The sequence below is a fragment of the Trichoderma gamsii genome (assembly GCF_001481775.2).
Source record: "Trichoderma gamsii strain T6085 chromosome Unknown Scaffold_1.2, whole genome shotgun sequence".
NCBI lineage: Eukaryota > Fungi > Ascomycota > Sordariomycetes > Hypocreales > Hypocreaceae > Trichoderma > Trichoderma gamsii.
The window spans coordinates 792,936-805,625 of NW_020171338.1; the positions used below are offsets into that span (position 1 = coordinate 792,936).

The window sequence follows — 12,690 nt, forward strand, 5'->3', positions numbered from 1 at the left end:
TCCATCTTAGGCACTGCATTTCATTGCGCGCGATTCTCCAGTCTATGGCCTCTTGTCTTTTATGCTCAGGCACCGGCAATTGACTTATCCAAACGATCTACCAGATCCTCAACTCTAGGCCCGCCCGAGACTGCGGCTGAGGATGGAGAAGCTTCCGCACCCACATAGTGTACGCGCGATCCACGTCTAGCTCAGGTGATCGATCATAGCTACGAGTCAGTTAAACTCCTAGTGCGACTGCTTGAGAGCGCAGAGAAGCAAAACGACAGCTAAAATTGCTGAAACGTGCACGGATGAGCCAGGGATTTAGAACGTAGTAGAAAGTAACAAGGTAGAAGTTTGTAACACCATCTATCGCTATCCCTTTGTTCCATTGTGCACCAAAAGTTGTAACTAAATACAACTGGCTCATGTACGAGCTGCAATTCGCATTTGTACATAGAACGGAACTTCGATTCCACTGTTCAGCGCTATCCAACGAACGCCTTCCTTATTATATCATTAAATCATGAAATCTCGCCTTTTGCCAACCTGAACTCCATTAACCAATCCCAGCACCCATTACATATATGGTGTGTTGGATGAACCAGATGAATAATCTCCAAACCTAGACTCTAGATTTTTTTTTGTATCTCCAGTAAAGGCCGAATATTTAAAAAAAAAAGAAAGAAAAAGATCTTATGAGACCAAATCATGCCTCATCATGAGATATCTGATCTGGCATCTGACTTGGTGCTCAGTTTATCATGTATTGATACAAGTTGGACCTCATCGGTATCTCCATACTCAACCGTATACGATCTTTGAAAGGCGATCCGGTTGGGTCCGACATTGGGATGAGACATGGATTTGTCCACCTGTGATCCGGCACTGTGTCCCAAGGGAAGGCGGCTCACTCGTTTATTCGACGATCGATTGCGTCTTGAGCTCCTTGCGTATCTCTCAGTAGTGCCCTGGAGCTTCGGGAAGAGGCGAACAAGCAGAACGCGCAAAGAAGGTAAGCAAACACATATAAGGCCGACATTGATCTCCACGACAGACCAGATGCTAACGTCAAAGAAGTCCCAAGTAGGATTAAGGCTGTCGGAACCAAACTTGATAAGGGACCTAAGACGTAAGATACTGACAACGGTAACGCTAGACATCAAGTTAGCAGAGATATTACCAAAGAAGATGAAGATAAAACTTACAAAGCACCGATGCAAAACATCATTCCGACACCAACCTTGCGTCTCCAGTCCAAGTTGAGGTCCTTGAGCTGCCATAGGGGAATGGCCAGCACCCATATATCGATCGCTATGCTGATCGCAGCATTTGACCAGGCAATGGAATTGATGTTTAGACAAGTGCCATGGTGTTCTCCATCCCACTTTTCCCAGTAAAATTTGACAGGCGTACATTGAAATACGGCAACCAAGGCAAAAGAAAGACCAAAAGCTGAGCAAGCTGCGAACGTCGCCCAAAGAATGCCTCTCACTGTTTTGCCTGGGAAGATGCGGATATAGAAGAGTACAAGGGAGAGCTTGAGCATAGAGACTTCAAGGAAATAGAGAATCTCCATGATCCAGAAGTAAAGGCCGAAATCGGTAATCTGTGAGGGCGTCAAGGTCCAGATATCGCGACCCAGGCCGTGATTCGACACTTTATAGGCGCTGATGACGGTACTTGGGATTCCGACTAGAATGGTAGCAACAGCCATCCAATCATCACCACCAATGCCTCCGTTGGACCAGACCTTATAGGCAACCCGCTGAAGCACAAACAGACCGGACACGGTGCCGAAAACGTCGTTGAGGATAATGTATGCCTGGGATCGATCTCTGAGAGGCTGATCACAGCCTACAGCTGTTAAATTCATTGTTGCTACGAGCAAGTGTTAGTAATCACTCCACGTAAGGAATAACTCTGGCTTCTCTACAGCACTTACATAACGCTTGTTTGATGGTGCAGCTCTCCAAGACGCATGCCTGCATGGTCTGTTGCATTATCGGGTTTGTGCACACGCAAGTTGTATTCGTCAAATCGCAATGTGACTTGGTGATCGACGTCGCGAGACACTCACGCTATAACCTGAATGTTAGTAGATGGAATTATGCATAGAATGTCTACGAAAAGCACGTACAGCACATGCAGGCATCTCGGCCACGGCTTGGAGGGCAGAAGAAGAGGCCGGACTAGTATCCTGACCCAGCACTTTTGGCATGGCAGCCAGGGCCGCGAGGGCCAATAACCATAGATTCATGGCTGTTGGCTATGAAGGTTGATATCGAAGAAGAATACTAGATCGTTGATCGAATCGTAAATGGTGGTGTCATATAGAGAAGAGCTGTGTACAGAGCGGTTCGAAGTTTGGCGTCAAAGTTCAGATCGTAGGGCCTATAGATCCGAAATCGATAAGAATAGATAATCGACAGGAATGCCCGCAAGTATATGGGAGGCAATCGACGATATGCAAAACTGGAGCCAAGAGTTGCCAGTAAAGGTATGTAAGTACAAGAGATGTGTAGCAAGAAAGGAGTGGAATGGCTCAAAGCCAGTGCAAAATCTTCACTTTAGAAACTTTTGACAATGAAAACCATAGCTACGACGGAAAACAATTCTTAGAGAGAAAGTAAAAAGCTGCCAAAGGGTGGCTGAGGTCCCAGTATTAGCGATAGCTTGGTGAACATGGGGGGCGATCATATGCAAGCCTTCCCCACTAACCGACGACGTCTAAAGCAGCCGCTTCCATCCGGATAAACCTATGGGGATGTAACAGGCAAACGAGCTGAGGGCACTAGACGCCATTGTTGGCAGGACGAGCGTATCACATTGCATGGCATGCCTTCCTAAGAGTCAAGTGGCGGGGCCGCCACTAATTTGGCGTTGAGGCGCTGACTTGAAAGAAAGCTCTTTCTTGGCTCGCGACTCAGGAACCTGATGTGGCGAAGGGTCCGCTAGATCCAATCATAGGGCATGACAAGCATGAAAAGCTGCAGACGCAGTATTCCCTGCTAGCACTTGTTGTCACATCTTCTGTGCCTCGACAAATCACTCCAAACAGCAGGCATTGTATACATCGTAGCAACGGGGCGGCCCCACCGCGAGTACCGTAAGAACAAACGGCCCTGATTGGTTTGAGGCTGGGTTGCGTGAGATTGGTTTTGAAGACATGCTAGTAGCAGTTATGGAGCTCGCAGCATGGCTTTCGGATCAATGCTTGGAGGGCCATTGCGGTATTGCTATTCATAGTCTCGTTAGCTGTGCCAGAGTGAGAGGGAAAGGGGGAGAAGCCAAGCAAAGTCAGCGCCCTGAACCAGTCTCAGCCAAGCTGGAAACGACGGCCGAGCTAGGCTTCAGGCCGTGGAGAGTGCGGCTGAGGCACCGCTGTTCTGGCTGAGGAGCGGAAGGATAGCCAAGACTCACTACGCGTACAAGCAATTACAGAAGTGCGTCAGTGAATAGACTGTGCAGTATCGGTGCTGTGTGCGTGCCGTGTTTCCTCTTTCGCCCAAGATCCGCAGACGATGGAGGGTTGCGGTCCCATCAAAGATGCTGCACTGTCCTCGGGCCTGTTCGTATCGTTCGTCGTGCTAGTGCAGGCCCGGCGCCATCTTTCCAGAAGCTTGGCTCCAGCTCGAGACAAAGAGGCCAAGTCAGGGGACGGGGCTCGGGCTAAAGATGCGAATCGCATGATTGGCGTCGCGCTTTTAACGATCGGGCTGCGGGCCTTGGACCGATCGAGGCAAGGCGTCAGTTAGGCCTGCTTTCGGCGCAAAGCCCCGTTGCAGAATCCACGGGCCAAAGGCGGGATGCAACGGCATGCTGGCAATTTTAAGACGCAGTCACCGTCGAGCTAAGGGATTTCGGCGAAGTGACAGCTGCGGGCTGTGTCCGAGACGCCGATGAGGTTGTCGTGAAGAAGTGAAGAAGGCGTTTGTGGTTTCAGCGGCTGCGGTTTCGGGGTTTTTCTCGGGTACAGTGTACAGCCACCGGCAGTACCGCGGCTACCTGCTACCACGCCTGAAGGCCGAAGGCCAATTTATCGAGATGACCGTTCCTCCCAACAGAGCAATAATCTTGCAACGTTCCTCTCTTCGTTTCTCCGCTGTAACAGTAGCATGAACTCAAGCTCCATCTCAGTTTCAGCTTGACAGCCCTCATGGCAGAAACGAAACAAGCCACAGGGTCTGCTCCGTGCGTTTTGCTTCATTCCTGCTCTACGGACATTTGCGGCGCCTTTATTGCTGACGTGGATTAAACTACTGACGGGGTTCTTCTACTGACAAGTATCAGCTTGAGTAATGGATATCCTGAATTAATCATCCGCTAATACCTCGATTAGCTCTCTCCCCATGAGACCCCAACAGCTTGACTACGTGACATACGCGGTGCAACCAACAAGCTCTTACTGCAAGCCACCGCCGCCATCCAGCACTGAGTATGCCTCATTCTCTTTATCTTGACAAATACTTACGCCTTCCTAGACGGGCGTCGCAGCTGCAGCTACAAAGGTCCATTGCTGCAGGAACAAGGACGCAGCTAGATCCGAATCCATCACTGCTCCGCGTACTTGTACAAGTCTTGCTCCGCCCACATTCCGTGGTTGACGTGCCAGGACCTTGTGAGCCCTTGACTTGGTTGCAGTCAAGGTTCACTGCAATCTCCCCTTCTATTGTTGGCTGAGGCCGAGTCACATCCATGGAAATCCGTTGCCAGCGCTGCGTCTATACGCGGGCCATCGTACGACTCCTTGCACAAATAGCATTCCCCATAAGGTAAGTGGGCTTCCCAAGCCCTATGTGCAGGGTGCAAAGGTTTCAAACGGGGGTCCTTGTCTTCTTCGGAAGCTAGCAGTTCGCAGGGCTTCAGCGCTCGCTTTGCTCAGGCAGGCATTCCGTTATTTACACGTGGAAGCAGCCGGAAGCAGCCAGCGTCTTTTCTCATTCCTTACTAGCCCGTCTCTCACCCCCGTCTTTCATCTCGGAATATGAGGCGGAATCTCATCTCTTCCAGACAATCGGAGGCTAGCTACCATATTGTGTAGGCGTGAGCAGGTACAGATACGAGCGAAGCGATACTCGAGCCAGCTGCAGATTCCGCGCAGCCTCGGCGTGTCTCCGCGCGTACCTATCCGAGCATATCGAAGGCTTCTCTTGGTGGGTGACATTGCGAATGGAGACACTGAAGAGAGCCATGCACTGTGTCGGCATCAAGGTAATATCTCGTCAAAAGATGGTGTCGCGCGAGACTGACGACCGAGGTCACTATCGTGGACTATGATTTATCCAGCCAGCCAATCGCTGTGACCTGGTCTGCTTGCCTTTATGTTTCTCTGTTTCCCTTCCTTCCCATTTCTCATATCAGCACTCTATTGAATGCTGTTGGTGGAACGATGCGGCAAAATTTGCCCCATGAGTGGCGTTTCAACGACTCGAAAATCCGTAGGTTCCCCGGTGATTAGGACGGGGAATCTGACTGTGTTTTGGCATAGACGACAAGGTAAAACTATACTTTCTTCACATGCTGATGACGGCCAAAATCGCCCCAGCATTCTCCGGCTCCGTGGACAAGGCCCCACCTAGTGGGATCTTTTGATACGCTACCCACAGAATGGGAATCGTTGCCGATGTAAAGGATGCAGTAGCATACTGTATCGTGCAATATTTACCTAGCATCGGCGAGCGCAGGAAATTCCGCTTCCTAGTGGCCAAGACAGCCAGCAATTCCCTTTTCGTGTGGCTTTGCACTCGAGTGGTAGTATTGACAGTATTACCAGCAACACTGTCCCATTCCATATGGGCCCTGATGAAAGTGAATGTTGGCATGTTTTTTTTTTGCAGATGATATTCCATATTCGCACTCAGTCTCTTTTTACACCTATCCTCAAAGACTGTCAACTTGCCTTTACTGGCTCAAGTGACGCATCACTGCGTTGGCGGCGGGACAGTGCAGATAGACGTTGCACATATTCCGAGACTTCTTTCATCAGTGGCCAAAGCGTCTCTCCCTGCAGAATACTCCAACTTTTCCAATTCTGTCTCACAATTTCTGCCATTTTGTCTCTTAGAGCAGCCCTCTCCAGAGACAAGGCCAGAGGAATAGGCATCATGTAGCCAAATTGCAACTTAGACTTTCACCATTTCTCTGTTTGCGGCGAGATGCCAGAAGAGGCAAACACGTGGGCCGCTGATCGCGTCAGAAATCAAAGCGATCGTCACGTGATCCTCCTGAGACCGAGCCCCTTTAGGTTTGCAGCGCATCAGACGAAGCCCTTCTATCCGACTTCTCGACGCAGCATATTCGATTCCTGTCGCTCGTTAGCATCGATATCTCGTCTACCATGGTAGCCAAGTATATTGCCGGCCTGCGGGCCTTGCTGGCTCGCCGCGTCGTGACCATTGTGGCCATGGCCGCCGTGCTGGCCAGTGTCATTGTCATTCTGGTTCGGATCGGCCCCCCGGCGCATCTCGACGATCTGAAGCTGCCGGACATGAAGCTTCCCGACCTCGACATGTCGAAAATCCCGGGCCTGGGACACGAAAAGGTCCACTATGGGCATTGCGACCCCAAGAACTATACCGATACCATCAAGGAGTGGAAGACGACGCGGGAGAAGTATGACAAATTGATGGGAGACAAGTTCACGTAAGTTGCGGGGAACACTGGTGCGACCACGATGCGGCACCGCGCATCTTGGCATTTTCCATGGCCAATTGAGTTGCTGATCCATTTTCGCGTTCAACAGAATTGCAATGCAGACCTATAAGCGACCCAAGGAGCTGGACGACACGCTACGCGTCCTCTTGGCCGAGAAGATCCCCTCGCTGCACGAAATTGTCATTATCTGGAACGACCTCGAGGAGAAGCCCCCGGGCGACTTCAAGTCTGAAAAGGGCGTCCCTGTGCGATACAGGGTGTCGCAGCGCAACAGTCTGAACATGAAGCTGCTGCCGGATGCGGACTTCAAGACCAGCGCGGTTCTGCTTTCGGACGACGACGTATACTATAAGCCCGGGGACCTCGAGTTCGCCTTTCAGAGCTGGCGCAAGTTTGGCCAGAACCGATTGACCGGAGCCATGCCGCGCTGCGCTACCGCGGATGGCGAAGGCGAATGGAAATATGGCTTTTGCTCCAAGGATGCGAATCAGGACGTTTACTCCATGATTATAACAAACTTGTGCTTCTCGCACATGTCTTTCCTCGACTATTACTCTTCCAATAACACCGTTATGGAAAAGGTCCGTAAATATGTCGATGATCACTTCAACTGCGAAGACATTGCTCTCAATTATGTCGCCTCGTATCTTACCGGCACGGGGCCTCTTCTCGTCACCGGTCGCGATAGGTATGTCAGCTACGAGCCTGCCGTGGGCATCAGCAAGAAGCCTGGCCACTTGGAGGCCCGTACCAAATGCCTAAACGATCTGACGGCGCTGTTTGGCTGCATGCCTCTTGTCAACGAGACGGCTCACATCCAGCGTGGCGTTGTTGTCTTGTAAAATTTGTATGAATGGGGTGGGACATTGGCGTTTATAAGAACAAACCCTCAGCCTGTCCAGGCGGAAGGGATTGGTGGGTTTTGTCTCGGGTGGAGTTGCTTGCGAATACACGCCGGTCAGTCAGACGCTTAATTAATGTCTTGGATGGGGGATGGACGGGTAAAACGGCGTCGATCTCTTGGCGCAGGGAGCCTTGTGATGGAATAGAATGGCGCGGCCTGCCAGTTTTGTGTATACATAGAGTAAGATCCTTGGGGGAGTTTTTTTGTTATCCTATATATCTACGTGGGGTCTTGGTTAGCGATAGATGAAATCAAGAAATGCTCATTTCTCATCCGTTATAGTCCAAATGGCCGTTGCTTGGCTTCGTAGCTCGACTTATAATAACTGACAAAGGACGCGCACTCATGCGGGGGGGCATTGGAATTACGCATCTTGTTTTGGCATTTGTTTTTGGAAGCACGAGGCCATACTACTTATATCGTTTCTAGCACTAACATGCGATCCATCCCTTCATTTGCCTCACTAAACGTGTAGCAAACTGAAGGCTGACTGTAGTAGTATAGCTGAGATCATGCCGCGTATCCCATGCCACTCAGGAGTCAAAGAGCCAGCAATTGCGACTCAAATTTGCGGGGAGAAGGGTGGGCTGCCAAGAAAAGCGTTTCCTTTAAGCGGCTTAACACTTATCGCTAAAAAGCCTTATTGTCTGCTAGCATGGACGCGTAAAGAATATCGTTCCTGAAACGAGCATATGACGGACTAAGGCTGGACGAATCACGATGATGATGAGTGAGAAGTGCAGCCAGGTTCAGCTGCTGCTAAATCTTGTTTACTTAGTTTCCCCCGGTGCAAACCGGAATTCATCTTGACAATCAGTAGTTATATCGCTATTGAAGCTCAATTACTTGGACTTCATCCTTGACATATTGCCGGACTTGCTCCGGCCAAAACGCGGGATAACGGCCTTTGCCGTCAAGCACCACTGTCTCCAACGTTTCCAGTTGAGTGCCGCAATCAGCAAGCATGGCCTCCATGAAATGCCGTTGCTCAAACTCTTCAAATTCTGCCTCATCATTCGCCTCCACCTCAGGATCTGGACTAGAAATGACAATGTTCGGTCCAATCGCTCGGTTAGAGGGGCGATTGAATTCGGAGCAATCGATATATAGAACCTGCAAGGCTTTTGTCCGCAACAGGGCCTTGTTGGTGAACCCGGCACCGATGAGATTGAATTTATCTTCGTTGCGCAGTTGAATGCGAAGCTTTTGGGTGCGAGCCCAGTCGAGACGCCCATGGACTGCGAGCTGAAGTCGAAAGTTCCACTGTGAATAGAAAGCCAGGGCTACCTCACGCACCATCGCCCGGCGCATCTCATAAAAGACCCTTTGGCAGCAGCATCTCAGTGCCAAGCTTTCACTATCGCCATCATACGGCTTCTCATCGTTTAGAAAGAGCTGCTCGGGCTGACTCGTCGACACGCCATCTGAAATGGCATCAACAGAGGCGTACAGATGGTAAATGTAGTCGCGAATTTCGCCCGGGAGGCGAGTGAAGAAGATGGACTCGCCCTGGTCCAGGCATGGAGATTGAAACTTTGAATCAATAGACGGCATGATCACGCAACACTTTCAGCAATGCGAATGATGATGTTCAATAATTGGCAATTGCAGTTCATCTTGAGGGAGGGGATGTGATCAGGGGATTTGACGCGCGCTGTTACCCGAGTAAATCCCGTGACACCCCCCTTTACTTAGAGCCGCCAAGTAATTCATGCAGTGGAGATGCGAGAGACAGGACACTGGAGCAGCCAGGGTGGCAGGCATTTGATGCTGGAGGTACCAGTTACGCCGCCATATGGCTGATACGGTGGAGGCTGCGACGACCTGAAATCACAAGCCTCGTCGTGTTGTCTCGGAAGCTGGTGACCGCACCGGATAATCATCCAAGGCTCCAGCAGAGGCAATGGTCGGGTTTGGCCGCATTTTCGGAGAATAAAATTCTCAAGAATTGAAGACGAGCTATTGATGAGATTGCTTGGGTAGCCTGTTGTGAGGCGAGTAGCTGGTATACTAAAGCGCTTGCCTGCCTAACGCTCACTCATGCTACGAATCAGGGAGCGCCATTGGATATTCTCTTTGCCTGACATTGTTTTGAACTAGATGCTATCATGAGATATTCTTTTTCTTTTCTCCCATCATTTATTCTCCTTGAGACTACGCATCGCACATGCAGAATCTAAACGCCTTATCAAGCTGGGTATTATTTCCTATTCGGGCAGTTCTCCGCGAATCGCTGGGACAGATCGGCTGGTGGGATTCTCGCGCGTTTAAGTTGCTAAGCATGATGTGTAATGTCATCAAAGAAAAAATTAGGTACCTCATCATGATGTATACGATCTAAAACACATATATCTCGGCCTGAATGCTGCAAAAAAAATGTTCGAATCTTCGCTTTTCATCCTTTTCACCTCTTCTCATCGTGATCTGGAGTGGAACAATCAGCAACTATGGGCTCTGAGCAAATAACCTTATTTGATCTCGCCAGCCAAGCGCCGCATACTGCGTGGTCCCCGAACACGTGGAAGAGTAAGTAGCTGCATTTGGAATAAATCTCATGTATAATTGCCGTATATCCCAGCATACGTCACTGCTCTTTGGGCGTTGCAGTGACTGACGGCCTAATATAGCGCGCATGCTCTTCAATTACAAGGGCATTGACTATAAGACGGAATGGGTAAGCATTGGATATCCATATATCTCGATGGGATTCTTTGCGGACAACTGCAGCTAATGCTCTTAAACAGGTTCATTATCCAGAGATTGCGCCGAGATTCACTCCACAGTACAGTCTTCTTTTATCAACGTTTGAGGCTCAAAGACAGGCTAATGATGCAGCAGCATCCCGCCTAATGACGGAGAGGGCCAGAAGCCATACTCAGTTCCCATAGTCCAGTTCCCCGACGGAACGTATCTCATGGAATCAGGGAAAATCGCCAAGGCTATTGAGAAGAAATACCCCTCTCCAATTGTCCACCTGGGTTCGCCTATTGTCCACAGGGTAGATGGCCTTGTCTCCAAGTGCCTCCTCGCCATGCATCCCAATCTACTCTACAAGTTTTCTCAAGTCGTTCTCAGCGAAGAGAGCTACGATTACTGGGTTGGCAAATATACCGAAAAATTTGACATGCCCCTCGATGAGTATGAGCGCCAGTTGGGCGGCGAGAAATCTTGGGTCGCGGCACTTCCGTACCTGATCGAGCTGACCAGTCTTCTCAAGGAGAGACAAGCGGATGGACCTTTTTTCCTAGGCAAGGACATAAGCTACGCTGATTTTATATGGGCGGGAGCACTGATCTTTGTGAAGCGAGTAGACGAGAATGTGTTTCAAGAAATGCTGGGTAGAACGGGGGCTAGAGACGTGCATGGCAGGTTTTTCGAAGCGTGCGCGCCTTGGATGAAGAGAGATAGCTACTAGTTATGCGGCCATGGCGTCAGTTATTGAGTCAGATACATGATTTGAAAGATAATTGCCAAGATATAACGGTATAATAGCGAAAAAAAACCTGCGTCGAACTTTCTCCTGTTAATTGCACCAAATATCTTCCTACCCGTATCCATTCCCATAAAATCAGTAGATCCCAGCCTCCATATATCGTATGATAATCCCGTAGCCCTATAGATGGAACATCCCAGATTGTTCCCCTTGTCATTGCAGATGTAACGCCCATGTGAAAACATGTCTCGTAGATCTCGTAGATCTCGTAAATCCCGTAAATCTCGTAAATCCCGTAAATCCTATAAATCCCATAAAAAGAGGCTTCGCCAGCTAATTTTCCTCGGCGTGTCCTCCCAATCCAAGCAAGACAACATCGGCCATCTCTCGTTTCGTAAAGTCCATTTGATCAACGCCCTCCCCCATTGACAAGCTTCCCTTAGCCCACTCGACGATGAGCTTGCGAGCCTGCCATATCGCGAGGTGTTTGTTGTGCTTGTGGATCTTGGCGATAATCTTGGTCTGGAGGCCTTTACGCAGCTCCTGCAACCAATCCTCGTCCACCCACCTAATGTGTCCCTTAGAGATCGGGCAAATTGCCAAGGGCTGACCAGAAAGGTCGTCAACAGTCGAGAATTCCAGCTTAAACATGGGCGGGTTGTTGCAGTACGTTGCAACGGCGGAAACGGGGGCTGTGCAGAGGGCTTCGGCATCGCAGTCAGTTACTTTGGCGTGCTCTTGACGTTTCACTGCCTTCAATTAGCAGACTGAATACTGCATTACTTTGATTTTCTCGAGGGAACAGTCATCGAAGCTGGTAAAAGGCGAATCACTTACCACACAGCTTTCCCACCGAAACCTCTGCTTCCACCAAGAAGTCTAGCTCTGAGCGCAGCAAATTTCCCGCCTTGCGACTCGACCACTCATTAAACACTGCATCCAAAAAGCCGTCGATGCTCTGTCTCGTCTTGGTCATGCTCGCATTACGATCCGTCGCACTGCCACAAGCGTGTAGAATCTCGTAACACTTCTTCAGCTGCACTTGACTCAGGTCGTCCGCGCTCTTAATCGCCATAGGCGCACCAGGGTAATCGTCTCCGGCCTCGATAGCATCGAAGAGCTTGTCGCGCTCGCTCTTTACACTGCGAGATGCTTGGCGGGGAGGAGTGGACGCGATGGATATCGGAGACGCAGAAGTGCGTCGGCGCTTGACGCTGCGCTGGGGAGTTGCCAAAGTGATTTCCTGTACGCGATTCGCATCAGCAATAGAGGTGGCGCGGCGTCGCAGCTCTCGCTGTGCTTGCGACATGGTGGAGAGGTTATTCAGGAAATCAGTGATGTTCTGCCGGCGTAGTGGCAGCTGCAGCTCCATTTTGCAGGATGGCTGATCGCTATGTGTTGGTGGAGGAGATGTAAGAAGAAGAAACATTCCGATGCAGCTTAGAGAGAAATAGAGAAGCTGAAAGCGGTGAGATGAAAATATGCAGTACGGCGGCTTTGTTTCCTGACTTGCAATCTGAGAGAGAGCTTCTGTGTTTTGCTGCTTTTGCTGGCAGCTGCAGCCACTGACGGATCATCGAGTCGATGTGTTTGGTGGAAGAGATGTGAGAAGAAAAGACATTCCAATGCAGCTAACAAAGAAATAGAAAAGCTTCGAGAGTGGTGAGATACAAATAGCAGTATTGCGATTTTGTTGCTTCAAACTTATTATCTG

The 12,690-nt window shown here is 49.9% G+C and overlaps 5 protein-coding genes across 5 annotated transcripts; 2 read left to right on the top strand and 3 right to left on the bottom strand.

Moving 5' to 3' along the window:
• Positions 1 to 701: 701 nt before the first annotated feature.
• TGAM01_v200222 (hypothetical protein) lies at positions 702 to 2,242 on the bottom strand (the record flags this gene model as incomplete). The annotated part of the gene is made up of 4 exons (XM_018809173.1): positions 702 to 1,137; positions 1,191 to 1,863; positions 1,928 to 2,063; positions 2,123 to 2,242. The coding sequence occupies 4 exons, from the start codon at positions 2,240 to 2,242 to the stop codon at positions 702 to 704; spliced, it is 1,365 nt and encodes a 454-aa protein (XP_018657650.1).
• Positions 2,243 to 6,322: 4,080 nt separating this feature from the next.
• On the top strand, positions 6,323 to 7,481 carry TGAM01_v200223 (hypothetical protein; the record flags this gene model as incomplete). Its single annotated transcript, XM_018809174.1, has 2 exons — positions 6,323 to 6,627; positions 6,728 to 7,481. The coding sequence occupies 2 exons, from the start codon at positions 6,323 to 6,325 to the stop codon at positions 7,479 to 7,481; spliced, it is 1,059 nt and encodes a 352-aa protein (XP_018657651.1).
• An 890-nt stretch (positions 7,482 to 8,371) lies between these two features.
• TGAM01_v200224 (hypothetical protein) lies at positions 8,372 to 9,097 on the bottom strand (the record flags this gene model as incomplete). The annotated part of the gene is made up of 1 exon (XM_018809175.1): positions 8,372 to 9,097. One exon carries the CDS (start codon positions 9,095 to 9,097, stop codon positions 8,372 to 8,374), a length of 726 nt encoding a protein of 241 aa, XP_018657652.1.
• Positions 9,098 to 9,990: 893 nt separating this feature from the next.
• On the top strand, positions 9,991 to 10,958 carry TGAM01_v200225 (hypothetical protein; the record flags this gene model as incomplete). The annotated part of the gene is made up of 4 exons (XM_024548511.1): positions 9,991 to 10,069; positions 10,171 to 10,217; positions 10,288 to 10,325; positions 10,382 to 10,958. The coding sequence occupies 4 exons, from the start codon at positions 9,991 to 9,993 to the stop codon at positions 10,956 to 10,958; spliced, it is 741 nt and encodes a 246-aa protein (XP_024406726.1).
• A 351-nt stretch (positions 10,959 to 11,309) lies between these two features.
• On the bottom strand, positions 11,310 to 12,348 carry TGAM01_v200226 (hypothetical protein; the record flags this gene model as incomplete). Its single annotated transcript, XM_018809177.1, has 2 exons — positions 11,310 to 11,725; positions 11,814 to 12,348. The coding sequence occupies 2 exons, from the start codon at positions 12,346 to 12,348 to the stop codon at positions 11,310 to 11,312; spliced, it is 951 nt and encodes a 316-aa protein (XP_018657654.1).
• Between the last annotated feature and the right edge of the window lie 342 nt (positions 12,349 to 12,690).